Genomic DNA, 26,588 nt, shown 5'->3' on the forward strand with positions numbered 1-26,588 from the left:
AACTTTATTTTGTAAATATTTCTCTCTGCCCAGCCCTGTGTACAGGGCCTGCTCCGGCTGGGTGACAGGCATAAATTAAGGTCACTGAGCGTCCCCAGGCAGGGCGTGGGTTCCCCAGCCCCATTAGTCCCAGCCGAAGTCCTGGCCGGTCATTTGGTAGAACTTGCGATTAAAGGGTCGGTAGAAGGCCCGCAGGCGCTGGACCATGGCCTCAGGCACACGCGGGTGGGGCCGGCCCTTGGACTTGCCCAGGCAGCGGGGACGGCCGCTGCCCTGGGCCTTCTTGAGGCAGGGGAAGCCCTTGGTGGCGTTGAAGTAGAAGTGCTTGTCTGTGACGACCCGCTTGAGACCCAAGAAGTCCTGCACGTGGCCCAGCTCCCCAGCTGGGTCGCTGACCAGGCGCTCGCCACTAACAAAGAGGAAGTGGGACAGCGGGAAGTAACGCAGCCAGTTGTCCAGGTGCTGGGCGTACAGGCCGATGCGCACGGCACTCCAGGCCGTGTCCACGGGGCCCAGGCCTCGGCGGAAGGCCAGGGTGCCAAAGCTGGGCAGGCCCGGTGTCTTAGAGAGCATCTGCGCATAGTCAGAGATGGCCCGGGTCACGGGGTTCCGCACAACCACGATTAGCTTCGTGGCCGGGGACATGCCGTGGATGCGGCGTGGGGCCTCCCGGGTCACAAAATAGCTGGGGGTCTTCTCCATGGTGATCTGCCCATCCAGGGTGCGGGGCATCAGGCTCCTGTGGGAAGGTGGGTGGAGAGGGGGGCATGAGCAGGTACTGGCTCTCCTCCAGTCCTCCCATGCTAGACCGGCCCCCAGGGGCCCGAGACTAACCTCCCCTTCCTCCAGGGAAGCCCCATACCTACAAGACAGGCGAGGCTCCCCATCTCCCCTTCCCCACCAGGCCCACCCATCCTAAGTGTCTGGGTGGGCAGCCTGGGGTGTGGGCCGTGAGGGCGCCCAGCCTCAGCACAGGCTCAAAGTAGGGGCCCATCCTCCAAGGCTATCCACACCCCTCCCAGAGCTTGACTGCACCCCAACCTTGACACTGCTGTGCCTCTCACCCCAGACCCAGCACTCCCAGACTTGCCGCCCACAAGGCTCCACCCACCATCCCCACCCCCACAGGCCCCTGCACTGTAATTACCCCAGTCACACTTTCATTAAGTGGCTGATGGTGTCCCCTGAATTAGGCCATTAGTTACTGACAAGTGTCCCCAAAAATGGGCAGCTGCCCCTCCTATCACTCCCTCCCCTGCATGGCGTCTCCCGCCTTTGGTGGCAGCCCTGCTAATTCTCCCCGACCTGGGCCCCCCAGAATGCTGAAAGCCACAGCGCAGCCCAGGACACTGGAGAGGTCATTGAGGCAGCCTGAGGATCTGTCTCAAGACCCCAGCTGCCTGGGTTGCCCAGACCCGGCTTGGAACCCATGGTGCAAGGCTGCAGCTGCAGCATTTCTGAGCAATCCTCTCATTCTGACCAGGGGTGGGGGTTGGGGGGGTGGAGGAACCTTGGAACCATCCCAAGGTTCCGGGGGAGTCGGCTGGTGACAGACCCCTGACAACCCCAAATCTGGGGAAGCCCATCCTAGCACTCCACCCAGGCAGTCCAGGGACCCTGGGTAGCATCCTGAGGCCACCCTGCCAGCCAGGTAGAACAGGGTGGGGAGGGGCAGGGTGCAGCAGCAGGGCCAGCTGAGCAAACAGCTCCAAGGGAGGGCTGGGAACTAGGTCAACAGAGGCAGAGGCTATCAGGCTCTGTGCTAGGGACGGGGTGGGGGGTGTCTCTGTCCCCCATCTCTGAAGGAGCTGCCCCCAATCCCACTGACAGCCCTCAGGACTGGCCCCAGCCAGGAGGGTGACACACAGGACAAAATTCAGGTTTCATCCAGCCTAGTGACCCCCAGACACGAGCTTCTGAGAGACGGTCTCCTCTTCCTGCTCAGGCCAGGTGGACACTCAGGTATACAGGCACACGAGTTGGCATGCTCAGCTTGGAGGGTGCTGATGTCGGGACTGGAGAACGTGCACACATGAGTCCCAGGCATGCCGCCGGCTCCCCTGACACCACCCTCTTGGCTCGGGGGAGTGGGGTGGGCTGCAGGGTCTGCCGGCTGTGGGAGCTGCCCCTCCCCTCAAACTAAGGCCCTGGGCAGAGCTGGTCTACAGAAGTCATGGGAGATAATTCTGCTCCCGCCATGTCCCAGGAGTGATCTGGGACTCCTTCCACCCCACTCACTGCCCCACTTGAGGCTCAGAGATGGAGCAGGAAGTGTTGGGATGGATGCCGGCTGCAGCTGCTGGGAGGCGGTGTTGGCTTGGCTTCTGCTCCCAGGAATCCAGGTGGGAATTGCACCCAGCCCTCCCTGTGAATAAGTTCAAAGAGAACTTGGGTGGGAACAAGGCCAAGGGCTGAGGTTCAGGACTGCAGCCTGGGGTAGCCAGCTCAGGGAACCCCCCTTCCCACAAGAGGGAGGACAAAAGAAGGCGGATCTCCCCGCACTGGACCTCGATGCTGAGACCCACAGACATAAGCCAGTGCCGACAGACGTCATCAGAAGTCACCGCCCTCCCTTCATCACCCTCCTGAGGGAGGGAACCAGCCCTGACTGCTCTGGGACCCTCCTCACCGACCTCTGACACCCCCTTCCCATCCCTTTCCTCCCCCAGGTGCCCAGTGACCCCAGGAGCACCCTCTTTCCTTCTCCAGGCTGGGCTCACCTGGTTCTGAGTATCCCCACCCCTTCCCGCCTGCCTGGGGGGAGGGGCTGCAAGGAAGCGGGCAAAAATTAGAGGGACCTTAGCACCCACTGCTATTTTCTCTCCAAGGAAGTCAGAGGAGAGGAAGTCAGGGAGGTGCCCACAGCCCCACCGTGGAAGGGGGATGGGAACGGGGATGGGGGAGGCTGACTTTCCAGGCCCACTCTTGCCACAAACCAGCTTTGAGATCTGAGATCTTTGGGATCAATTACTCAACCTCCCCAGGCCTCAGAAGCCTGTCCCCAGCCAGCCAGGCACAGAGGAGCGGGGGATGGGGGCTTCTTGGGGGTGGGAGAGACTGGGGAGAGGATGAGAGGAACAGGACTCTGACCCCCACACGGCAAACATCTGACAAGTTGCTCTGTGGACACTCCCTCCCTGCTCATCTGGTCTGCATTTCCCTGCGGCTTCCATCCAGCCCCAGGCAACTCTCCCTCCTCTGTCTCAGCCCCACCCCCACCCCCCTATCCTGCACCTCGCCTGGGCCTCATCCAGCGGGGCCTGGGACTCAGCAGAAACCAGCTATGGTTCCTGTCTGGAACAACACGGTACCAGGAGCCAAGGGGGTGGCCCTACCTGTATCCCTCCTGGTCTCTGTGCTTTTCCAAAATACTAAGGTCAAAGTACAGCCCCCACCTGCCCCCAGACAGGGCGCCCCCTTCTGAACTGAGACCTGGGGGTGTTTGTCTGTGTGACCCCAGCACCTGCCAAACAGAAGGTGCTCAATGAGTCAGTGACTAGATGAACAAATGCTGTGTGAGCTTGGGGACACTTGGGGGTCACGGTCCCCAAGAAGGAGGATCCTCAAGAGCCTGAGGGATGAGCTGAGGCCCAGGGAGGGGGACTGGTTTGGCCAAGGTCAACTTTGAGCAGCCCAGCACCCCTGCCAAGACCAAGGGAAGGGCCAGAGTCACTGCCTGGTCACAGCCCAGTGGGAACAGGTGTCCCAGAAAGTCAACTGGGGGCACTGGCCACTGCTCCTCTTCTCACCGTCCCACACCCCCACCAAGAACAGGCTCTGGAGGCTGGGCCCAGGGTCCTGAGAGCAGACAAGGCCACCAGACCCTCCCTGCCCGGGGGCTGGGCATCCTCTTTGCAGCTGGGGAAACAGGCAGGGGTGGGCATTTTCAGAGGTTCACTGCACACTCACGGCTGGTTGGAAGGACAGTCAGGTTCAGAGGCACAGGTGCCTGTGAGCAACACCATGCCCACGTGCACACACATCAGCGCACAGCCTCGTCCCTTGGAAGGCACGTGGACACACGCACTCCAGAAGCTCAGCCCTGCACCAGCCAGTGAAGGGTCAGCACTAGCCAGCCCCGAGGGACAGCTCCAGATTAAAGGGGCGGAAGCCACGGACCTGACCCTCTGCCTCCTCTGCAGCACCCCTCCCCCCAGTGTGGTGGCTGGGCCGAGGAAGGAGAAAGTCTCCTCTACCAGACTTAAACAGGCTGCTGAATCATCCCACTCCCATCTCCGGCCTCAGGGACACCAATGTCCCAAGAGCCCCTCCCCTGTGCTGAGGATCTGACCCCGAACCTGGGTCCAGCTGGCTTCCTCTGAGGCCCCTCAGGCTCCCCAGACCAGTCCCCCAGAGCTGAAGCATGTGCCCAGGGAGGGCCTGGATAGGCTCTCAGGATCCCTGGCTGTTTGGGAGCCTTTTTAGGTCTAAACCCAATTCTAGACTCTCCTGCAGCCCCTCATTAGCCCAGCTTATGGGGTCAGTAGTGAGCTCTGAAATTTGTACTATGGTTAACAGTGTGTCCTTCCCCTTCTCCATCCTCCTCCTTTCCCCCTCCTCTTCTTCCTCTGCACAGAAGTGAGGAATTAGGGATGCTTTCAGATGCTGAAGCACTGTCAGAGTGGGGTAGTGGTTTCTCCCTGAGTGTTGAGAATGCAGGGATTCAGACAGTCAGGTCCAGGGATGGACTCACCTCCCCCGTCACCACACAACTTCCCTAGACCTCTGACAGCAGCAACCCTTCAGAGTTCATGAGCCAGAACCCCCTGTTCTCATTGGGAACCCTCCAAACCCATAAGTAATTCTGATGCAAAAAAGCAAAGATAACAAGGGTGGGGGCAGGGTGGAATCTGGGTACAGAAAAACTGGTAAACCTGGAGGTAAAAAGTCTCAGTCCTGCCACCCCCAACTCACCACTAATTCACCAGGTGACCTTGGGCAGGGTCTTCTCTGGCCCTTAGGGGCTTGGCCCAAGCTTGGGGATGAGGCTGGTGCTGTGGGGAGTGGGGTGACTCACCCTCCATCTGTAAGCTCTCATTTCCCCGAAGGAAGGGATAGAGCGCTGAGGCAGGCTTGTGCCCGACTGACAGAGGCAGAGGGCTGGGCCTCACACTCAACCTTCGGTGCTAACCTCGGCAGGGAGGGGCTGGTGTTTGACCAGCCACCAGGACAGGTTACTTCAGCTGTGGCTGGGTGCTCCCCCACATTCCACCACACCCCCCAAAGCCATACTGGGTGGGAGTCAGGGCAGCTACAGAGCCCCATGACATGAGGCTGGGGTCCCAATTCCCATCCCTGGGCATTGACTCAAAGGCACCCTCCTCCTTTCTAAAGATCAGACTTTCTCCAGACACCCAGGACTATGGAGAAGGATTCCTCTCTCCAGGATCAGGGGTCTTAGGTGTGGGGAATGGGTTGACAGATACTTTCTAGGAGGCTGCAGGGAACCCGGAGACTCTTTCTTAAGGTAACTGACCAGAGTTCAGACACGTTCCCCTCAGTGATGCAGGGGAGAGGGCCAACTGAGCATGAAGCATTTCTAAAGCACCTCAGACCCCACAGGCTCCAAACTACTTCTCGCTGGAATCGCACTCTAGCCCCGAACCAGGGCTTTCCCTGGAGTTTTCAAAGTTTCTGGGAGTCCGTGGCCAGTGACCGACCCTCTTTTCCATAAAACCTGCTGCAGGAGGGCCGCGTCCTCCCGGCCAAGCCTCAGCCCCCACGCAGGCTGGTCTCAGCCCCTGAAGATGCCTGGAGTCCTCGCCCCGCGGGGTCCCCAGTGAGACCCCTGGGGCACACCACGCGGTTTCCCGGAAGGCACCCGCCAGGAAGCCGATGGGGCGGACGGGACGAGCGCTCACCGGTACCAGGCGAGGCCGCGCTCGTAGCACCTGTCGAAGAAGTGGGGCTCCGAGCCGAGTGCGCGGACGTCGGGGTGCAGCCGCAGAAACTCCAGCAGAGCGCGCGTGCCGCCCTTCTTCACGCCCACGATAAGCGCCTGCGGGAAGCGCCGGCGGCCCGAGCCACTGGCCACCGGCAGGCTGGACGTTCCGGGGCTGCGGGCTGCGCGGGGCGGCTCGGCGGGCGCGGGGGCTGGCACGGGGATGCGGCCGGCCGGCGGGCAGCGTCCGGGGAGAGCGCAAAGGCAGTAGGCTCCGAGCACCAGAGCGGCGAACAGCAGAGGCGCACGGGGCGCCCGAAGCGTGGCCCCAGGCCCGCCCCCGGCTCCCTGGCTGCCTCCTGCCCCGCCGCCCAGGCCGCCGCTACCTGCCATGGGGCCACACCGCTCCCAGGCCTGGGAGCGGGGGCTGCAGGAGGGCGCACATCCCCGCCCGCGCCGCGCTCAGTCCGCTTGCGCCCGGCTTCTGCTCTGCGCCCCACTGCCCAGTCTTCTGGGAGCCGGGAGGGACCAGTGCTAGGGCGGGCTGCCCCGCCCAGCCCAGAGGCCCCGCCCCGCTTGAACCACTGCTCCACCCGGGACTCGCCGGCACCTACGGGCGCCGCGGCGCGACTCCGAGCCTCAGTGACTAGCCGGACGCGCCCGCTCGGAGACCCCAGGCCCCAGCCCGCTCAGGATGCGGCGGCGGCAGATTGGGACGCAGGACGGTGACAGAACTGAGCTGCTGGCCAAAAGACCCGCTCTTAGAGGGCCGATCGCTGCCCCTCCCTGACGAGGGCAACGCGGCAGGTGCGCGGGAGGAACAAGCGGGCCAAGAAGTCGCGTGCACCTGGCCCTAGTGAGCAGAGGGGTTCCGGGAAGGTGGAGGGAAGTCTGCGGTGGGAATGGGGCGCATCTTGCTGATAGTTGGCTTGCCATTGCCATGCGTCAGGGTCACGGGCAGGGCGGTTGAAGAGGACTAGCCAAGTTGATTCCCATTTTAAAGTCTGGGAGACAGGCTCAGGGAGGACAGGCGTCTTTCCCAAGGGCCCAGTGAAATTCAGACCTCAGTCTTCTGACCCTTTTTACCATGTCACACGGTCTGTCTGTGCAGCCTAGTCCACCTGGTGTTGCCCTGGGATGTCAGTGACCCATCTCTGGCACTGGCAAAGCGGCTTCTATTGGAGATGTGAAGGATTCAGGAGACCTGTGCAGGGGAAACTAGAAGGAGGAGCCGGGGTCCTGTCCTAGGAGCTTCCTCTGAGGGGCAGGGAGACTCAGGGGCCACTCCCAGTAATGAGACCTGCTGGGCGCTGGACACTCTGCGGGAGTTTTACACACCCCCAGGCTCACTGAACCCCCAGCCCAGCACAAAGAAGGCAGAGGAGAGCTGGCTGGGAGAAGGTGAGCACAGCCCCAGGTAGAGACAGAATGGAACCCATGTCCTGCCTTTGCCTCTACCCCAGGCTTCCTGGCCTCAGGGTTAGTGCAGGTGGGCATGGGCTCCCCGAAGAGGCCAGCCTTCCTCCAGCCAATGCCCAGAGACTACTGCCCTGGCTTCTGCTGGTTAATGGGCTGTTCCTGAGCCTAATGGTATCTGGATCTAAGGGCAACCTGGAGCACTTCCCCAGGGCAGGGGCCTCCATGACCCACCCAGAGGTAGCCTTGGCCGGAAGAGGGCTCTGCAGAGCCAGTGGGGTGAAGACCACTGACCAGGCCCTCAGCCCAGTTCCCAGACGCCATGCCTGCATCTGCTTGTCAGGGCATGACTCAGCCAGGAGCCCTGTCTGTGGGGTGTTGGCACAGCGCTGTCTGGGGTACATGCCGGCACATGCAGGGTCACAGGAAGTTCTTCTTCTGGTCTAGCTTAAAACGGGATTTGTTCCAGACAGTCTGGTTCTCCTTAGAGCCACCCACTCCACCTGCAGCACCCACCCAGAGCCTCAGCAGCCACCACTCAGGGCTCCAAATTCCAGCTTTAAAACCTGATGGCCCCTCTATCTCCCTGCCCAGCACAGGCACTGGCTAGGCACCCCCTAGCCTTCGCTCATGCTGTTCTCCCTGCTGGGAATGCCTTTTCCTTAGTCCCGCCCCCCACCACACACACACACACACACACACACACACACACTCACACACACACAGATACACCTTGAGGACTTTCCAGGAAGAACTTACCAAGAACAGCAGGACACCAAACATGCTGGGGGTGGGGGAGTGAGGTCCAGGGACAAGAGTCAGCTTGGTGTTTGGCATCTGATCCCCTCTCTCCACCCACCATCTTGTTCTCAGGTGAGGGGTGGGTGCAAATCTAAGGACATCCAGGATGGCAGCCTTGGGAAGTTTGTTCACCAGTGTACCTCACAGAGCCTGGTACCTGATAGGCACTCAATAGAGACGAGCCAGTGGAAGGATGGGAGTGGAGAGAGAGGCTGAAGAAGGCTTTCTAGAGTAGGTGATTGTCAGGCAAGGAGCAGGACAGCATCCCAGTCGGCTGGGGAAAGGCCCAGCAGCAGAGAGCATAGTAATGGGATGGGGGTGGTGAGGAGGAGGAATGGGGTAGAGCCGAGGCTCATCCCTGGGGAGTGGGTCCCAGCCTCATCTTTCTCTAGCACATGGCCTCAGGCTCCTACCAGCCTAAACCTCTGGTCCCTAAAATAGAAACCTGACTCTGAAGGAAGAGCTTCATTGAAATGCAATTCCCATAACATGCAATTCGGCCATTTAGTTTCTCAAATTCAATGGTTTTCAGTATATCCACAGTGTTGTACAACCATCACAATAAATTTCAGAACATATTCATCACCCCAAAGAGAAATCCCATACCCGTTAGAAGTCACTCCCTGTTCTCCCCCACCCAGCCCCTGGCAACCACTAAGCTACTTTCTGTCTCTGTGAATTTGTCTCTTCTCCACATTTCATATAAGTGGAATCATACATTATGTGGCCTTTAGCAACTGGCTTCTTTCACTCAGCATAGTGTGTTCAAGGATCATGTATGTTGTAGTGTGTGTGTGTCAATGCTTCATTCCTTTTTAGGGCTGAATAGTATTCCACTGTATGGATGGATCACATTCTGTTTATCTATTCATCAGTCAATGGACACTTCAGTTTTATCCACCTTTTGGTTATTGAGAATCATGCTGCTGTGAATGTTGATTTACAAGTTCTTTTGTGGACATATGTTTCATTTCTCTTGGGTATATACCTAGGAGTGGAATTGCTGGGTAGACAGTAACTACATTTAGCCTTTTATGAAGAGTCCTTTTGAAGGTTAAATCTGGGAATTTCAGAATCTACATCTCCACGATCCTCACCCCCAGAGCTGCTGCCTTCCCTCCTCCCCAGGATGTCTGAGTTGCTCCTCCACTCTGCCTCTGCCCTGCTTTGCCATCAGAGTCCAACCCCAGCTCCCCGCTGTGTGATCTAGGGACAGTGAATCCCCCTCTCTGAGCCACAAGGTGAAAAGTCACTTTGGGGCCCCAAAAGAGACCAGGCCATGGGGGCACAGGGTGGGTGGCTGTCCCTGTGCCCTGAGAGGGTGGCTCAACTCCTGCCCTGTCTGGTCGCACCTCCTATCAAGAGAAAACAGGTGTCAGCCAGGCGCTTCTGCCCAGCCTGATCTCCCCTGGGCCCCCTCGGCTTTGAGGGCTCCACATGGCCCAATTTCAATTCCCCTTTCACCTTGTCTGGACCCCCATGCAGGATGGCCAGGCAGAGGTTCCTCTTTAGGCCAGCCATCAGACAAGCAAATAAGTCGGGTTTGATGTGGCGGCCAGGCAGGAACAGGGAGAATGTGGGAGAGGAGATGGGCTGAGCTGCACAGGCTGCTGGGTCACATACACATCATCTCTGGGGGAGATGACAAGGGGGGCCAGAGCAGAGGGGATCAGAGAGGGCAGGTCTAGAAAGGGAGTCCTGAGGAGCAAGGTCATGGTGGGAGGAAGGACCAGCCTGGCCTCACAAATGCATGACCCAGCTACCCAGCTATGTCTGTGTCTCCTTCACAGACTCTAATTATTTCCCTGTGGGTGATTTTGATCCCCATCTATCTCCTCCACCTACCCATGAGCTCTGCAAGGGCAGGGATGGGGTCAGTCTTGAGCCCTGCTGTGGCTCCATGCCTAAGCATGGTGAGTGCTTATGAATGTTTGTTGAGTGACTGAGTAACTGACTCTGTGTGTATGTCTGAGAGAGTCTAGGTGTGGACCCCTCTCCCACGCCCCTCTCCGTCTCCTTCCCAGCCTGTCCCCTCCGCAGAGTGGGCACCCCCAGCCTAGGCCCCCACAGCATCGCAGGGTGTGCAAGCAGCTGCCCCACTCTGGAAAATGATTAATAACACCGTGCAGTCCCTCCCTTTGTGGGGGACAGCTGGGGGAGATTTCACACATTCGGGCCTTCCAGAAACTTCCTCCCCTAGAACCACACCCTTACCCCCCAGACCCACTCCCACAGCCTGCTGGGATTCCTCAGCCTGCAAGGGGAGCCGAGGGGAGGGGGCTGCGACCAAGGGCGGGCCCAGCTGTCCTTGATTTGTGTGGGATTTTTCCACTTGAGATACCGGATTTGCCCGAGCACATTGAGGATGCAATTTCCTCCTGGGGAGGGACCCCTAAGAGACGTCTACCCACCTACCCCCAGAGCCCAGTTCAGCCTGGTAGGGAACAAGGGGGCCAGGAGGCCATGGGGAGTGGGGTGGGGGGGGTCGTGCAGCACAGTACAGAGCTGACAGCAAGAACTTTTTAGGCGATGAAGGCTGATTCAATCCCAGCTCTACCCCTCCTAGCAGGTGACCTCGACAGGTATCCAGCCTCTCTGAGCTTCATTTTCCTACTTTATAAAACAAAGATGACACCAGCCCCCACCTCTTTGGGTGCCTGGCTTCTAAGCTCTTTATGATTAGGAGGTAGTGGACATGTGACAGTGACCCTGGCACAAGAAGGGGTGCCCTGAAGCTGCTCCCACGCTGAAAGACCTAAGTACTTCATAATTCATCCTCCTGGGGTCCAGGCTGGAGAGGAAAGGCCTCCCTAGTCTCAAGGTGTCCAGCCAGTCTGGCTTGCTGGAACCCAGGGTCTTATTCCTGGTGACCAGCTAGATGTGGGGACACCATGGGACACAAGGGTTTGCCAGGGCAGACAATATTTCCAGCATCAGGAAGGACATATGAAGGGCCCCTTGGCAAGGAGTGGGGAGGAGCGAGGGCTTCCCCAGCCACCCTGAGTGGTCACACACATGCATGGAGCCTGCCTAGGGCTCCAGGGTTTGCCAGAAGGAGCCAGACACCTCTCCTGCACAGGGATGGCCCCCAGCTTGCTTCCAGCCACCCTCACTCCTTTCCCTTGGGTCTTCCTGGAGGGCTCAGCACAGACAGAGGGCCGTTTGCCACAGGCCCCTGCTTCTCCAGGAGAGGGCAGGGCTCCGGGTTCTCAGGATGCACAACTGGGCCTGCAAATTGCTTCCCACCCACCAGCCTGGCCCAGCTCAATTTACAACAATCCTTCTTGGCTGGCAGTCCCAGCCCTGCAAAGAGAAGGGCTGGTAACAGCCTTTATACCCAAGGTGAATCTAAAGGGGGAAGAAAGGAGGGTCAGACAGAAACAGGACTCCCTCTGTCCCCACCCCATCCCCACCTCCTCCAGCTTCACAGCCCCACGCCAGGCCTCTGGGCGTAGGAGCCTCTTGGCATCATGGGGAAGGCTGGGAATCATCTAAGAGGCCCCACATTAAGACACTGGGGCTCTGTGGCCAGGTCTGTCCGCCTGTGCCCTGGTGAGGGTCCCCATGGACTGGAAGCTGACTGTGAGCACGTTCTGTCAGAAGCAAGGGACCCGGCGCAGGCTCAGGAACCCCACGCTCTGCAGAGGGCACACGACCATGGGCGTGTACACACACACACACACACAGAGGCAGGAGTGGGGTTCAGAGACCTGCTGCCCGGCCCCAGCCACTGTCCCCCACCCAGTGTGGAGAGCCCCAAGTTTGAACCTCCCTGACACGAGTGACCTACTCACAGGTGCACAGCCAGCACAGCCAGTGAACAGTACCCCCACGGAGGGCCACACTCCATCCCCCCGCAATTCCAGGAGGAACACCCCATGCCCACAGTTGGCAAGACAGACATACAGACAGGTATGCAGCCAGTCTTGTTCAGCTGGGGCTCAGGAAGACCCAGAACCCAGAGCCCAGGGCCGAGCATCTTGGGGCAGGTGCCTGGCACTCTGCCCTGCTCCCCGCCAGACCCCTCCCTAAGCGGCAGGCTTCCTGCTCTGACAACAGGACCTTCAAAATTGACTCCCACCCCCTTCTCAGAGAACAATGACTCCTATACCAGTCAGCGCTGTCCTTCCTCTGACTCTAGCTTCCCTGTCCTCCCCCAACTTCCAGACACACCCCAGGGGCTCCGGTCTCAGAGATGGGGTACAAAAAACCTCACACTCTTGAGACTACGGGACCAAAAAGCCACTGCAGTCGGAGATGGGAGGGGGAGCCCAGGGCCACAGGCAGACTGCATCTCGGGGTGAGGTGGGGCAGAGCCCACAGGGCCCGCCTCGTCTCTGCTCCAGCCTCCGGCAGTGCAGCCACCAAGCCTTTTGCAGCCAAGAAGAGCTTGTAAATGTCCTAGTTGGAGATGAAACATGATACGACATGAAACCAGGGGCTGAACCATGGATAATCTCCACGGTTTTACAAGGAACAAATCACACCTAGAGACAGGTGCTGGGGGTGCTGAGGGCCTGGGGTGGAAGGAGCTTATAGACAGGTAACCCTCAGTCCCCTCCCCAGCAGCCTCCCCTCCTGTCTGCTTGGGAGGCCCACCAACTGTCTTCCCTGGGCTTCTTGCCCCTAAGCTCCTTAAGCAGAGCCCTAGTGCCCAGGGCCAGGGGAGAGTGACAGGTGGTCCTGGGGTTCCTGCATCCACCAGGGCACAGATTCACTCATGCAGATGTGTGGTTTGCTCATCCTGAGACTGTGCAGCCCCTGCAGAGGGAGCAAGCAGAAGGCAGTGCAGTTTGATTCACATTCACCTGATTCTACCTCGGGCAGCACCCCTTCAGGGCTTTGTGTTTGGGGTAGGGAACAAGATTACCCCATTCTAGAATGGACTCTGGCTGGCCTAGAGGCCCAGGTGCAGGGGTTTGGGTGCGGGGGCTGTGGGTAATAAAAACAACATAGTTATGATTAAAACAAAACAAAACAAAACAAAACACTGCTATCATTTGTGGAGTGGGAAATCAAGACAGTGGGGGGGTTCTGTGGAGCCTCAGCAAGCAGAGCCAGTGGGAACCCCTGAGGGAAGTTACCTGGTCTGATGATTATTTTGCAAAGACCACACCGGTTGGGACAGCTGAGAGCTGTCACTATTGTGGGTGAGAGAAATGGGCAAAGATGCATGGGAAGTGGAACTCCAGGACGTGGTGCTCCCGGGGTGGGCCAGGGTGGCAGCAGGTACAATGAAGGCGTGGAAGGGCCACAGCCAGAGGAGGTTGGGGGCATCAGAGCAGGCGGGTCCCACCCAGCTGCCCTGGAGAAGGGGCTGAGGCTTGGCTGGGGCTGGGAGCGTCCTGTCTCCACCTTCCCCCAGCCCCCAGCTCTGTCCCGCTCCTGCTGACTCCGGAGGGGGCACCCTGGGCCTCGACTGCTCGCCCCGCACTAGTCACCGTCTTGAAGCCCACCATATGCGGCCCCACCATCACCGGTCGCCGCACCCTCGTACGCCAAGAAGCCTCGGCCTGTGCGCCGGGCACTGGCATGTTGGGCGGGCGCGACCTGGGGGCCAGGTGATGCCGGCGCCGACCACTGGGTGCCGCGGGGAAGCGCTGCCGGGGCGCGGGGCTGGGCTGGGACAGTGCGGGTCGCGGGCGTCACGAGGGGCACCGGGTCGGGCTGGGGCCGGGGCGCAGGACGGCGGAGTAGGGGACGCAGAGCCGGGCTGGGGTGCGAGGCCACTGGGGCGCGAGGTGCGGTTAGGGCGCGAGGACCCGGCCCGAGTGGGGGTCACAGGAAGGGGCGCGGCGTGCGGGGAGCTGGGCGCAGGGACCCGCCCAGACCGTCAGAGCTGTCGCCGCAGCGGCCCCGGCGGCACTACGGGGAACTGCAGCACCGCTCAGGCCCCAGCGCTCCTGGGGCCTGAGCGGCCCCTGCTGGTCCGTCCTGCACACGGTCCCTAGGCCCACTCCCAGAGGAGGGGGCCTTGAGGAACGGTTGACTCAGAAGGGGGTCATAGCGCTAGGCCCCCTACCAGGGCCTTGTACGGGGGTGGGGGCACGGTGGATGACTTGGCGGTGACCGCAGACTTCTCCGGGCTGCCACTTCCACTTGCCGGCCCTGCCCACGTGCCCGCATGAGGTCAGGGGGTCCTGAGACCTACCCACAGGACCTGCCCTGAGCAGCACTACCCCCAGGGTCACGGCTTTCCCTGGCAATTGTCACTCAGAAGAAAGGAAAGCCTTGGATGAGCGGAAGTCCCAGTCATTGTCAATTCACTTGTCTGTCCCACGTTTATTGAGCTCCCCTCTGAGCCGGTCCCTGCCTCCAGGCTGGGGATCAGCAGAGTCCCAGACAGATTTCTTCTTTCTCCCACTGGTCCGCTGCCCAAGGTGCCCTGCCCTGCCGTGCTGTGCCTGGGCCTGCTGGCTGCTGTTGGCTGGTGTCAGCAGAGCACTAGGAGCTGTCTGCTCCCAAATGCAACACTTGGCTCCAAAGGTCGTGTCCTAGGGGCTCCACCTGGCAAGGAAGGGGGCACGGGTAGGGAGCAGAGGGGGATGGGCTCTCAAAAAGCCTTTTGTTTCTCAAGAAGCAACTGGGGCTGCAAGCCAGAGGTTATGATGTAACCCAGCAGCGGGGGGAGGGGTGGGTGACATGATTCTACCCAGCCCTTGGCAGAGACACTGCCCGGGGCCATCCATTTCCAGGCTCACGATGTGAGGGGACCTCGGGGTCCTGGGGCTCACCCTCCTCATTCCCCTTCTCCAAGGACACTGCTTGCCAGCTCCCACCCCCCCAGTTAACCACCATGTACAAATGAGCATGGGGCCCCTGGGGTGCAGGCAGCCAGGCACTGCTGCTCACAGTTCCCCTACCAGTCTCACCAGCCCCAGCCCCAGTCCACCTGGGCACCAGCAGATCTTCCATCCAACCCCGCTACAGGTCTGAGCCCAGAGAGGCACCCTCAGGGGCATGGCCTGGACACATTGGCCCAGTTTGCAGGAGGAGGCCAGCCTGCTCTTGGGCCGAGTTCACGCTCAGGGAGCCCCCTGGGCCAGTATGCAGAGCCAGGAGTGCTGGGAGAGGTGAGCAAAGTCCAAGGTCCATCCTGGCCCTGGGGCCGAGATTCCTGCTGACCATTCAGCTGGCTTCCTCCCCACCCCAGCCACCTTCAACATGCTTGCTGACATCAGACTACAGTCAACAGGTGGTTGCGACCTTCCCAGAGCCACCGTTTGTCATTGGGGGTGAAGAAGAGAGGAAACGGACAGGTGTGGACAGAGAGGACCTGAGGCTGAGCGGTCTCAGGCAAGTCCCGCCCCCTCTCTGAGCCTCCTGTTCCTCCCCTGGAGAATGAGTACCTGCCCCACCAGGGTTAGGGTAGAGCTTCAGCACCGTGATGCCCATGAAGACACACTAAGCACTCAATAACTGCTCACCTACAGTGGGCTTGCCCTGGGCCAAAGCTGGCTGCTAGACTTGGCGTGAGCAGGCCACAGGCTGGGCTGGGACAGTGCCCCAGGGCCGGTAATGACCCCAAGTGACTAGGCTCCACTTCAGCCGGTGACCAGTTTGGGACACAGAGGGGAGTTTGGTCAGAGATACGAGCTGGAAACACAGGGTTCTCTGCAAACCCAGCTGGATTTTCTAGCAGCTGCAATCAGTGCTGGCCCCCAGCAGGGCAGAGATGGAGAGGCTTTCTAGACAAGGAGGCTGCCGCACTGTGGGGAGGGGATGAGCTGCAGGAAGCCCCTCCTGAATGGGGGTCCTCCGCATTGGCCTCCTTGGTGCTTTGTCAGTGCTGACCCCTCCCACCCGCCACATACCTTCCCCTGCTCAGCGGCTCAGGTCTAACTCACAGAGCAACATGCACTCAGAATCCATGCATCAACGCCACCTTCCTGCCCCACCCCCATGGCTTTCCCGTGCCCTCACCCAACAGGGAGACAGGCTGGGTTCCCCAGACAGGGGAAGGTTATGTGCACCGCCCAAGATCGAGAAGTAAGCTGGAGGCCCACCAAGGCCCAGCAGGTGAGCCAGCAGCCCCTGCACAGTGACCCTGTGCCAGAGCAGAGACCCCTGACCTGTGACTGGGGGTCAGGGAAAGGGCAGCACTGGCCTCTCCCTCCTCCCTCCCCAGCCACACCAACCTCATCTGACCACCTCTGCCTTCACACCTGCAGGCTCCACTCTGCCCCATGTGGGATGCTCCCAGCTGCTGAGTAGGTCTGTTCCAATCATGCACTCAGAACTGGAGGAATAACCGCAAAATGGGTTTGGAGACCCACTAGACCCACTGTGAGATGGACCTGAGCTAAAATTCCATTGACCGCCGGGCCTCCATAAGCCCCTACTTGACACAGTTTGTGTATCCTGGAATTGGTATCAGTCCAGAGCCAGTATCCAGCAGTCCCCAAAATGTCTGATTATTTCCGTTTCCCCAATGCAGAGTGACCCTGGTATAGGTCACTTTGGAGAAGGCTGGGAGAAAGATTAACAATCTAAATTTTTGGTGATATAGCAGGGTCCTTCCTCGAGGGGTCCCACCTCTGGTTCATTCAAGGTGTTCTGGGCATGTAAACTGTCTCAAGCCTGGGAATTGAATGAGGGGTCATGACTGTCTTTATGACTCAAGTTAGACTCTTGCTCACTTGACCTAGAACTCTTCTGCTCATTAAGATCAAGTGAGAATTCAGCAGGCTTCCGATCTATTTCACTTCCAGGAGCACCCCGTCCCACTGGCCGACGCTGTAATTCTGTGGGAATCAGACTATTCTGACAGCCGCTTTGCCTCTGCTGGCCATCACAGTGAGCACCGCTCCCTTGCCTTTCATCACTGAGCACCACCACGTGGTCCTGTCACCCCGGGATCCAGTGATCCCCGTGAATTTCAGTCTTCTGATTCAGTGGCAGCAGGTCTTCTGTAATTCCTGGCCTACAGAGAAGAGTGATCAAAGAGCGCTTCTATGATTCTGGGGCTGCGCGCACAAACTTTCCTCACAATCGTGGTGAGAGGTGTGCTGTCTGGATCCTCCAAGGTGGGAGAGCAGGTCCTAAATGACAGACCCACTCTAACTTTCCTGTCTCCCTAAGCCTTTGGATCCCTCCCTCCATTGAACCAAGGCAGGTCTGGCATTACAGCTCATTCAGTGTTGGCCACTTTTTAGTCCATGTTTCAGCCAACCAACCAACCAAACCGTTAGAGCCCTTTCTGATCCCCCAAGCTATATCATTAAACCCAGAATCTCTGCTTAGTGAGCCCCTATCAATAAATTTGACCTGACCCAACGTTATGTTCCTTCCAACCTTATCCCACCCTTAGTATTCATTCCAACACGTTCCCTGGATTTCTGTCAAGATAAATTGGGGGGAAGCCACCACAATGAGAAGCCTGCACACTGCAACGAAGAGTAGCCCCCTCTCGCCACAACTAGAGAAAGCCCACGTGCAGCAATGAAGACTCAATGCAGCCAAAAATAAATTAATTAAATAATTTTTTTAAAAAAGATAAATTGGGAAAATAGTGTAGTTCTCTTGGAGTACACCACACCTCCTCACGGGGCCCATTGTGCACATCCTCCTGCAGGGCCTGGGGCAGGCCAAGTCCGTGGCCTTCTCAGGGCCTCTGCATATACTGTGGGAAGCTCTTCTCCTTGCTTCTGTCACCTTCGCTGCTGACCTGGCATGACTCCTCCTTGGCATACCCCTCCCTGACCACTGGGCCCAAAGCACCAGCCCCCTAATTGCTCCCCCGCCCCCATATTCTAGCGTCTCTCTCTGCTGTAATTATACACAGCCCTTCTCTTCATCTGGCGTGAACTTACTGTCTCAACTATGCCTTAAGACCTTGAGGGCAGGCCCTGAACCAAGATGGCGGAGTAGAAGGACGTGCTCTCACTCCCTCTTGTGAGAATCACAACTAGTTGCTGAACAATCATCAGCAGGAAGACACTGGAACTCACCAAAAAAGATACCCCACATCCAAAGACAAAGGAGAAGCCACAGTGAGACGGTAGGAGGGGCGCAATCACAGTAAAATCAAATCCCATAACTGCTCGGTGGGTGACTCACAGACTGGAGAACACTTATACCACAGAAATCCACCCACTGGAGTGAAGGTTCTGAGCCCCACATCAGGCTTCCCAACCTGGGGGTCCGGCAACAGGAGGAGGAATTCCTAGAGAATCAGACTTTGAAGGCTAGTGGGATTTGATTGCAGGACTTTGACAGGACTGGGGGAAACAGACTCCACTCTTGGAGGACACACAGAGTAGTGTGCACATCGGGACCCGGGGAAAGGAGCAGTGACCCCAGGGGAGACTGAAGCAGACCTACCTGCTAGTGTTGGAGGGTCTCCTACAGAGGTGGGGGGTGGCTGTGGCTCACCGTGGGGACAAGGACACTGGGAGCAGAAGTTCTGGGAAGTACTCCTTGGCGTGAGCCCTCCCAGAGTCCGCCATTAGCCCCACCAAAGAGCCCAGGTAGTCTCCAGTGTTGGGTTGCCTCAGGCCAAACAACCAACAGGGAGGGAACCTAGCCCCACCCATCAACAGTCAAGCGGATTAAAGTTTTACTAAGCTCTGCCCACCAGAGTAACAGTCAGCTCTACCCACCACCAGTCCCTCCCATCAGGAAACTTGCACAAGACTCTTAGATAGCCTCATCCACCAGAGGGCAGACAGCAGAAGCAAGAACTACAACCCTGCAGCCTGTGGAACAAAAACCACATTCACAGAAAGACAGACAAGATGAAAAGGCAGAGGGCTATGTACCAGATGAAGGAACAAGATAAAACCCCAGAACAACAACTAAATGAAGTGGAGATAGGCAACCTTCCAGAAAAAGAATTCAGAATAATCATAGTGAAGATGATCCAGGACCTCGGAAGAAGAATGGAGGCAGGGGCTTCCCTGGTGGCGCAGTGGTTGAGAGTCCGCCTGCCGATGCAGGGGACACAGGTTTGTGCCCTGGTCCGGGAAGATCCCACATGCCACGGGGCGGCTGGGCCCATGAGCCATGGCCGCTGAGCCTGCGCGTCTGGAGCCTGTGCTCCACAACGGGAGAGGCCACAACAGTGAGAGGCCCGCGTACCGCAAAAAAAAAAAAAAAAAAAAAAACCAAAACAATTAAGAAAGTAGTCATAGGAACATACATATCGATAATTACCTTAAACATGAATGGATTAAATGCTCCAACCACAAGACACAGGGTTGCTAAATGAATACAAAAACAAGACCCAGGGCTTCCCTGGTGGCGCAGTGGTTGAGAGTCCGCCTGCCGATGCAGGGGACATGGGTTCGTGACCCGGTCCGGGAAGATCCCACATGCCGCGGAGCGGCTGGGCCCGTGAGCCATGGCCGCTGAGCCTGCGCGTCCGGAGCCTGTGCTCCGCAATGGGAGAGGCCACAACAGTGAGAGGCCCACATACCGCAAAAAAAAACAAGACCCATCTACATGCTGTCTACAAGAGACCCACTTCAGACCTAGGGACACATACAGACTGAAAGTGAGGGGATGGAAAAAGATATTCCATGCAAATGGAAATCAAAAGAAAGCTGGAGTAGCAATACTCATACCAGATAAAATAGACTTTAAAATAAAGAATGTTACAAGAGACAAGGAAGGACACTACATAATGATCAAGGGATCAATCCAATAAGAAGATATAACAATTATAAATATATATGCACCCAACACAGGAGCACCTCAATACATAAGGCAACTGCTAACCGCTATAAAAGAGGAAACGACAGTAACACAATAATAGTGGGGGACTTTAACACCTCACTTACGCCAATGGAAAGATCATCCAAAATGAAAATAAATAAGGAAACAGAAGCTTTAAATGACACAATAGACCAGATAGATTTAATTGATATCTATAGGACATTCCATCCAAAAACAGCAGATTACACTTTCTTCTCAAGTGCGCATGGAACATTCTCCAGGATAGATCACATCTTGGGTCACAAATCAAGCCTCAGTAAATTTAAGAAAATTGAAATCATATCAAGCATCTTTTCTGACCACAACACTATGAGATTAGAAATGAATTACAGGGAAAAAAACATAAAAAACACAAACACATGGAGGCTAAACAATACATTACTAAATAACCAAGAGATCACTGAAGAAATCAAAGAGGAAATCAGAAAATACCTAGAGACAAATGACAATGAAAACACGACGATCCAAAACCTATGGGCTGCAGCAAAAGCAGTTCTAAGAGGGAAGTTTATAGCTATACAAGCCTACCTCAAGAAACAAGAAAAATCTCAAATAAACAATCTAACCTTACTCCTAAAGGAACTAGAGAAAGAAGAACAAACAAAACCCAAAGTTAGCAGAAGGAAAGAAATCATAAAGATCAGAGCAAAAATAAATGAAATAGAAACAAAGAAAATAATAGCAAAGATCAATAAAACTAAAAGCTGGTTCTTTGAGAAGATAAACAAAATTGATAAACCATTAGCCAGACTCATCAAGAAAAAGAGAGGACTCAAATCAATAAAATTAGAAATGAAAAAGGAGAAGTTACAACAGACACCGCAGAAATATAAAGCATCCTAAGAGACTACTACAAGCAGCTCTATGCCAATAAAACAGACAACCTGGAAGAAATGGACAAATTCTTAGAAAAGTATAACTTTCCAAGACTGAACCAGGAAGAAATAGAAAATATGAACAGACCAATCACAAGTAATGAAATTGAAACTGTGATTAAAAATCTTCCAACAAACAAAAGTCCAGGACCAGATGGCTTCACAGGTGAATTCTATCAAACATTTAGAGACGAGCTAACACCCATCCTTCTCAAACTCTTCCAAAAAATTGCAGAGTAAGGAACACTCCCAAACTCATTCTATGAGGCCACCATCACCCTGATACCAAAACCAGACAAAGATACTACAAAAAAAGAGAATTACAGACCAATATCATTGATGAATATAGATGCAAAAATCCTCAACAGGGGCTTCCCTGGTGGCGCAGTGGTTGAGAGTCCGCCTGCCGATGCAGGGGACACAGGTTCGTGCCCCGGTCCGGGAAGATCCCACATGCCGCGGAGCGGCTGGGCCCGTGACCCATGGCCACTGAGCCTGCGCGTCTGGAGCCTGTGCTCCACAGCGGGAGAGGCCACAACAGTGAGAGGCCTGCGTACCGGGAAAAAAAAAAAAGAAAAATCCTCAACAAAATACTAGCAAACAGAATCCAACAACACATTAAAAGGATCATACACCATGATCAAGTGGGATTTATCCCAGGGATGCAAGGATTCTTCAATATACACAAATCAATCAATGTGATACACCATATTAACAAATTGAAAAATGAAAACCATATGATCATCTCAATAGATGCAGAAAAAGCTTTTGGCAAAATTCAACACCCATTTATGATAAAAACTCTCCAGAAAGTGGGCATAGAGGGAAACTACCTCAACAAAATAAAGGCCATATATGACAAACCCACAGCCAACATCATTCTCAATGGTGAAAAACTGAAAGCATTTCCTCTAAGATCAGGAACAAGACAAGGATGTCCACTCTCACCACTATTATTCAACATAGTTTTGGAAGTCCTAGCCACAGCAATCAGAGAAGAAAAAGAAATAAAAGGAATACAAATTGGAAAAGAAAAAGTAAAACTGTCATTGTTTGCAGATGACATGATACTACACATACAGAATCCTAAAGATGCCACCAGAAAACTACAAGAGCTAATCAATGAATTTGGTAAAGTTGCAGGATACACAATTAATACACAGAAATCTCTTGCATTCCTATACACTAATGATGAAAAATCTGAAAGAGAAATTAAGGAAACACTCCCATTTACCAAGGCAACAAAAAATAAAATACCTAGGAATAAACCTACCTAGGGGAGACAAAAGATCTGTATGCAGAAAACTATAAGACACTGATGAAAGAAATTAAAGATGATACAAACAGATGGAGAGATATACCATGTTCTTGGATTGGAAGAATCAATATTGTGAAAATGACTATACTACCCAAAGCAATCTACAGATTCAATGCAATCCCTATCAAATTACCAATGGCATTTTTTACAGAACTAGAACAAAAAATCTTAAAATTTGTATGGAGACACAAAAGACCCCGAATAGCCAAAGCAGTCTTGAGGGAAAAAAACAGACCTGGAGGAATCAGACTCCCTGACTTCAGACTATACTACAAAGGCTACAGTAATCAAGACAATATGGTACTGGCACAAAAACAGAAATATAGATCAATGGTACAGGATAGAAAGCCAAGAGATAAACCCACGTACCTATGGCCAACTAATCTATGACAAAGGAGGCAAGGATATACAATGGAGAAAAGACAGTCTCTTCAATAAGTGGTGCTGGGAAAACCGGACAGCTACATGTAAAAGAATGAAATTAAAACACTCCCTAACACCATACACAAAAATAAACTCAAAATGGATTCGAGACCTAAATGTAAGACCGGACACTATAAAACTCTTAGAGGAAAACATAGGAAGAACACTCTTTGACATAAATCACACTTTTGATCCACCTCCTAGAGTAATGGAAATAAAAACAAAAATAAACAAATGGGACCTAATGAAACGTCAAAGCTTTTGCACAGCAAAGGAAATCATAAAGACGACGAAAAGACAACCCTCAGAATGGGAGAAAATATTTGCAAATGAATCAACAGACAAAGGATTAATCTCCAAAATATATAAACAGCTCATGAAGCTCAATATTAAAAAAACAAACAACCCAATCCGAAAATGGGCAGAAGACCTAAATAGACATTTCTCCTAAGAAGACATACAGATGGCCAAGAAGCACATGAAAAGCTGCTCAACATCACTAATTATCAGAGAAATGCAAATCAAAACTACAATGAGGTATCACCTCACAGCAGTTAGAATGGGCATCATCAGAAAATCTACAAACAACAAATGCTGGTGAGGGTGTGGAGAAAAGGGAACCCTCTTGCACTGTTGGTGGGAATGTAAATTGATACAGCCACTATGGAGAACAGTACAGAGGTTCCTTAAAAAACTAAAAATAGAATTACCATATGATCCAGCAATCCCACTATTGGGCATATACCCAGATAAAACCGTAATTCAAAAAGACACATGCACCCCAATGTTCATTGTAGCACTATTTATAATAGCCAGGTCATGGAAGCAACCTAAATGCCCATCGACAGATGAATGGATAAAGAAGATGTGGTACATATGTACAATGGAATATTACTCAGCCATAAAAAGGAACGAAATTGGGTCATTTGTTGAGATGTAGATGTATCTAGAGACTGTCATACAGAGTGAAGTAAGTCAGAAAGAGAAAAACAAATATCGTATATTAACGCATATATGTGGAACCTAGAAAAATGGTACAGATGAACCAGTTTGCAGAACAGAAACAGACACAGATACAGGGAACAAACGTATGGACACCAAGGGGGGAAGCGGCAGGGGGTGGTGGTGGTGGCGTGATGAATTGGGTGATTGGGATTGACATGAATACACTGATGTGTATAAAATTGATGACTAATAAGAACCTGCTGTATAAAAAAATTAATTTAATTTAAAAATTAAAAAAAAAAAAAAAGACCTTAAGGGCAGGCCCCATCTGCCTTTCTCATGGCTGCATCCCCAGCACTGAAGCTAGAGCCTGACACTGAGCTCAATAACTATTTGTGGAACAAGTGAAACAGCTGTGCAAAGGCTGACCCTGGGTCCTGGAGTCCCTGATGTTGTTAATAAAGACAGCAAGCCTGGGTTCTGTTTGTTTATTGATCTCTTCCTGATTACTCCAAAGAGGATTCAAGATGGAAGGGACTTCGCCCACCCTCCCTGATGGCAGGACCCTCAGAGCATGTGCAGTGAGGCACAGTCACTGTGTCCCCGGAAATGGTGAACTGTAGGCTGTGAGCTCCGGTGTCCCCAGCCTTGCACAGTCAAGGCGATGGAGCAATAGCTGCTTTCCTAAGCCTGAGTGGGGCAAGCAGCATCCACACAGATGGTGCAACAGGGTTCGGGATTTCTCCTTTCATAACCGAGAGGCCAGAGATCTGACCCCTCTGCCTGCTCCCCCAGCAGGTCACAGATCATCACCACTCTGGCTGCCTGGAAGGGTTTAGTCAGAGAGAATCATAGAGTGACCAGGGCTGGAGCAGCCAACTGGAGCCGCCCCTGTTTGCATTCTCTCTCCTAGCACAGCCTGCTGGAGACAGGCAAGAGCTTCTGCGAGGGCCAGAGCCCATCTCAGAACTGGGCCTCACCGGGGTGAGTCCAAACAGGCAGGGAGGGGGCAGCGGGCTGAGGAGAGAAGGTAGAGGCTGCACCATCACTCTAAGACGAGCCAGGCCTAGAGCCCCCTCCCTGAGACGCCTGTGAGAGCCGACAGTGGGGCCTCCAGGCACCCCCTGGCGGCCTAGTGTAGCCTTCTCCTTTTCCCAGCCTCTTCCCTTCTCCTAGCCTGTTCGGAGGCAAGGCCTCGGGAACCTTCCTGATGTTTCAGCTACCCCTCTCCCCCCCACCCCCGCTCCCCTGTCCAAATGTCTGAGGTTCCACTTCTAAGGTGGGATGTCCAGAGTGTGGCCACAAAGCAGTGTCCATCTGGGTTGGGTGTGGGCTGCCCACCTACTGTCCCTGGGAGGCAGAAGTTTCTTTGCCTGGAAGAAATGAGGGAGGGGAGAGAAAAACAAGTCGCTGCTAACTTAGGTTTCAGACACCGTTCCCTGGCCCAGCCCACTCCCACTGCAGCCTGCAGACCAAGAGAGCTGGGAGGACCCAGACCCGCAGCCTGGGGGTGTCTCTGTGCCCAGTTCTTTCCCTGAGATCTGCAGGAGAACCCAGAGTCTGTCTTTCCTCCACACGTACCGGAGGACAAATAGCTACAAAAGGACAAAAGTATTATCAAAACTTTATCACGCACCGGCCCTCACAGACAGCCTCACTTAACCCCACAGTGAGGGCAGCGAGCAGGTGCTGTTAGCAACCCCATTTTACAGAGGATAAAACTGAGACTAGGGACTGGCCGCAGTCTTGCGGGCAGCAAATGAGGAGAGGGATTTGAGGTACAAAGAGTGTGAAGGAGTCCAGAGGGCGGCTGGGGATGCAGACAGAGAGCAATGGGTCAGAGAGGAGGCTGAGCTCAGATAAAACACACACAAATGAAAAACGGCTCCCAAACAATCTACCAGTGATAAGAATATTGCCAACAGGAGCACATATTTACTGAGCCCCTACTACACTCCAGACCCCAGTGCACTTTCATGCAGCCAGTCTTAACGGGCCTGTAAAGGAGGCTCTGCCATCACGCCCACTACACAGAAGATGAGGAGGCTCAGAGAGGTTGACGAGCAAGCCTGCAGCTGCACAGCCCCAGAACTCAACCTCCGCACCACCCTGCACACAATCAACCAGATGCAGGAGGCAGGACATCTGCCCTTTGTCCCTGTCCCGCAGCCACCCTCCAGTGGCCCTGGGCAGCGCGCTTTGGTGCCCCCATGCTCTGTCACTGTAAGTGCATGAGAACAGTGTGCCCCTGGGCCTCTAAAGGCCTGTACGTAGGCCTGTGCCCAGCTGCCGGCAGGCAAGCTCACCTTTAGGGATGAACTTCAGTGAGCTGCTGAATATTCAGAAGCGGGACTGTCCACGCTTGGGGCCATCGTTCAGGAACTCATGGCCCAGCCCATTGCCACACCTGCCACAGGACACCTGGGAAGACCACAAAACAGCCATGAAAACAGCTGCAGCCATGGCCCCTGCTGCCACCAGCACATGGGGTCCTCCCCATGCCTATTTCCCAAGGTAACTTCTGGCATGAGAGGTTGGCCTTGGCCCAGAACCTGCCCCGGAAAACCATCTTGTTTCCCTGTTCCCACCAGGACCCCAGGCTCTCCCAATAGTTTGGGGTGTCACTCCCCTGGCTGAAGCCAGAGGTCTGGAATAGACAGACCCTAGGCCCCTACAGCTGTAGGGGGAACAGCAGGAAGGGGTGGGGGGCTCTCAGGACCCCCCTGGCTGACACCTCCTCACCGCCCCCCAGTTGCTACCACCCACCTTTAAGGCTCCAGGCTGATTGTGCTCTGGACGCTTGGCCACACTGTCAGCATGGATGGTCTCGGTGAAGGCCGGCCATGGGGATGAGTGTGCGTACTTTGAGCGGCTGGAAAACAGCTCATAGCCACATTGGGCACACACGTAGATGCCTGGGGCGGAAGGGGAGGTAAAAGCAGAGATGCTGGCTCCAGCGCCTCGGGGGTGAGCACCTAAATCCTTGAACCCAGGAGAGGACAGCAGCACTCCGGTTACAGGGTGGGCTGCACACCCTCCCCACTCACCCACCCACCACCCATAAGCCTGGGTATCGGCTCTGTGGGGGAGACACAGCATGGAGCTCACATTTAGCAGTTCTGAGCCTGTGCCAGAGGCCAGGAGAGCCACTTTTCACAATTATTTCTTTCACTCTTCTTAACAGCCCTGTAATGCAGATGTTCCCATTTTACAG

At 55.1% G+C, this 26,588-nt stretch overlaps 2 protein-coding genes across 3 annotated transcripts in view; both read right to left on the reverse strand.

Annotated features, from left to right (window-relative positions):
- Positions 1–6,349, reverse strand: HS3ST6 (heparan sulfate-glucosamine 3-sulfotransferase 6). Its single transcript, XM_079943900.1, has 2 exons — positions 5,862–6,349; positions 1–739 (listed from the first exon to the last, which is right to left on the reverse strand). The coding sequence occupies exons 1-2, from the start codon at positions 6,272–6,274 to the stop codon at positions 124–126; spliced, it is 1,029 nt and encodes a 342-aa protein (XP_079800026.1). The 5' UTR covers positions 6,275–6,349; the 3' UTR covers positions 1–123.
- MSRB1 (methionine sulfoxide reductase B1) overlaps positions 608–26,588 on the reverse strand; it is a 27,618-nt gene continuing 1,637 nt past the window's right edge. The window contains exons 2-4 of one of the 2 annotated variants that reach the window (XM_079943902.1): positions 26,141–26,289; positions 25,681–25,795; positions 608–739 (exon numbers count right to left, since the gene is read on the reverse strand). In XM_079943902.1, coding sequence (XP_079800028.1) covers positions 732–739; positions 25,681–25,795; positions 26,141–26,289 — 272 coding nt within the window. In that variant the 3' untranslated portion in view covers positions 608–731. Of the gene's footprint in view, positions 740–24,612; positions 24,748–25,680; positions 25,796–26,140; positions 26,290–26,588 lie in introns of those variants that run through there. The other variant, XM_079943901.1, reaches the window with a different exon arrangement.

The sequence above is a fragment of the Stenella coeruleoalba genome (genome assembly GCF_951394435.1).
Source record: "Stenella coeruleoalba genome assembly, chromosome: 15".
NCBI lineage: Eukaryota > Metazoa > Chordata > Mammalia > Artiodactyla > Delphinidae > Stenella > Stenella coeruleoalba.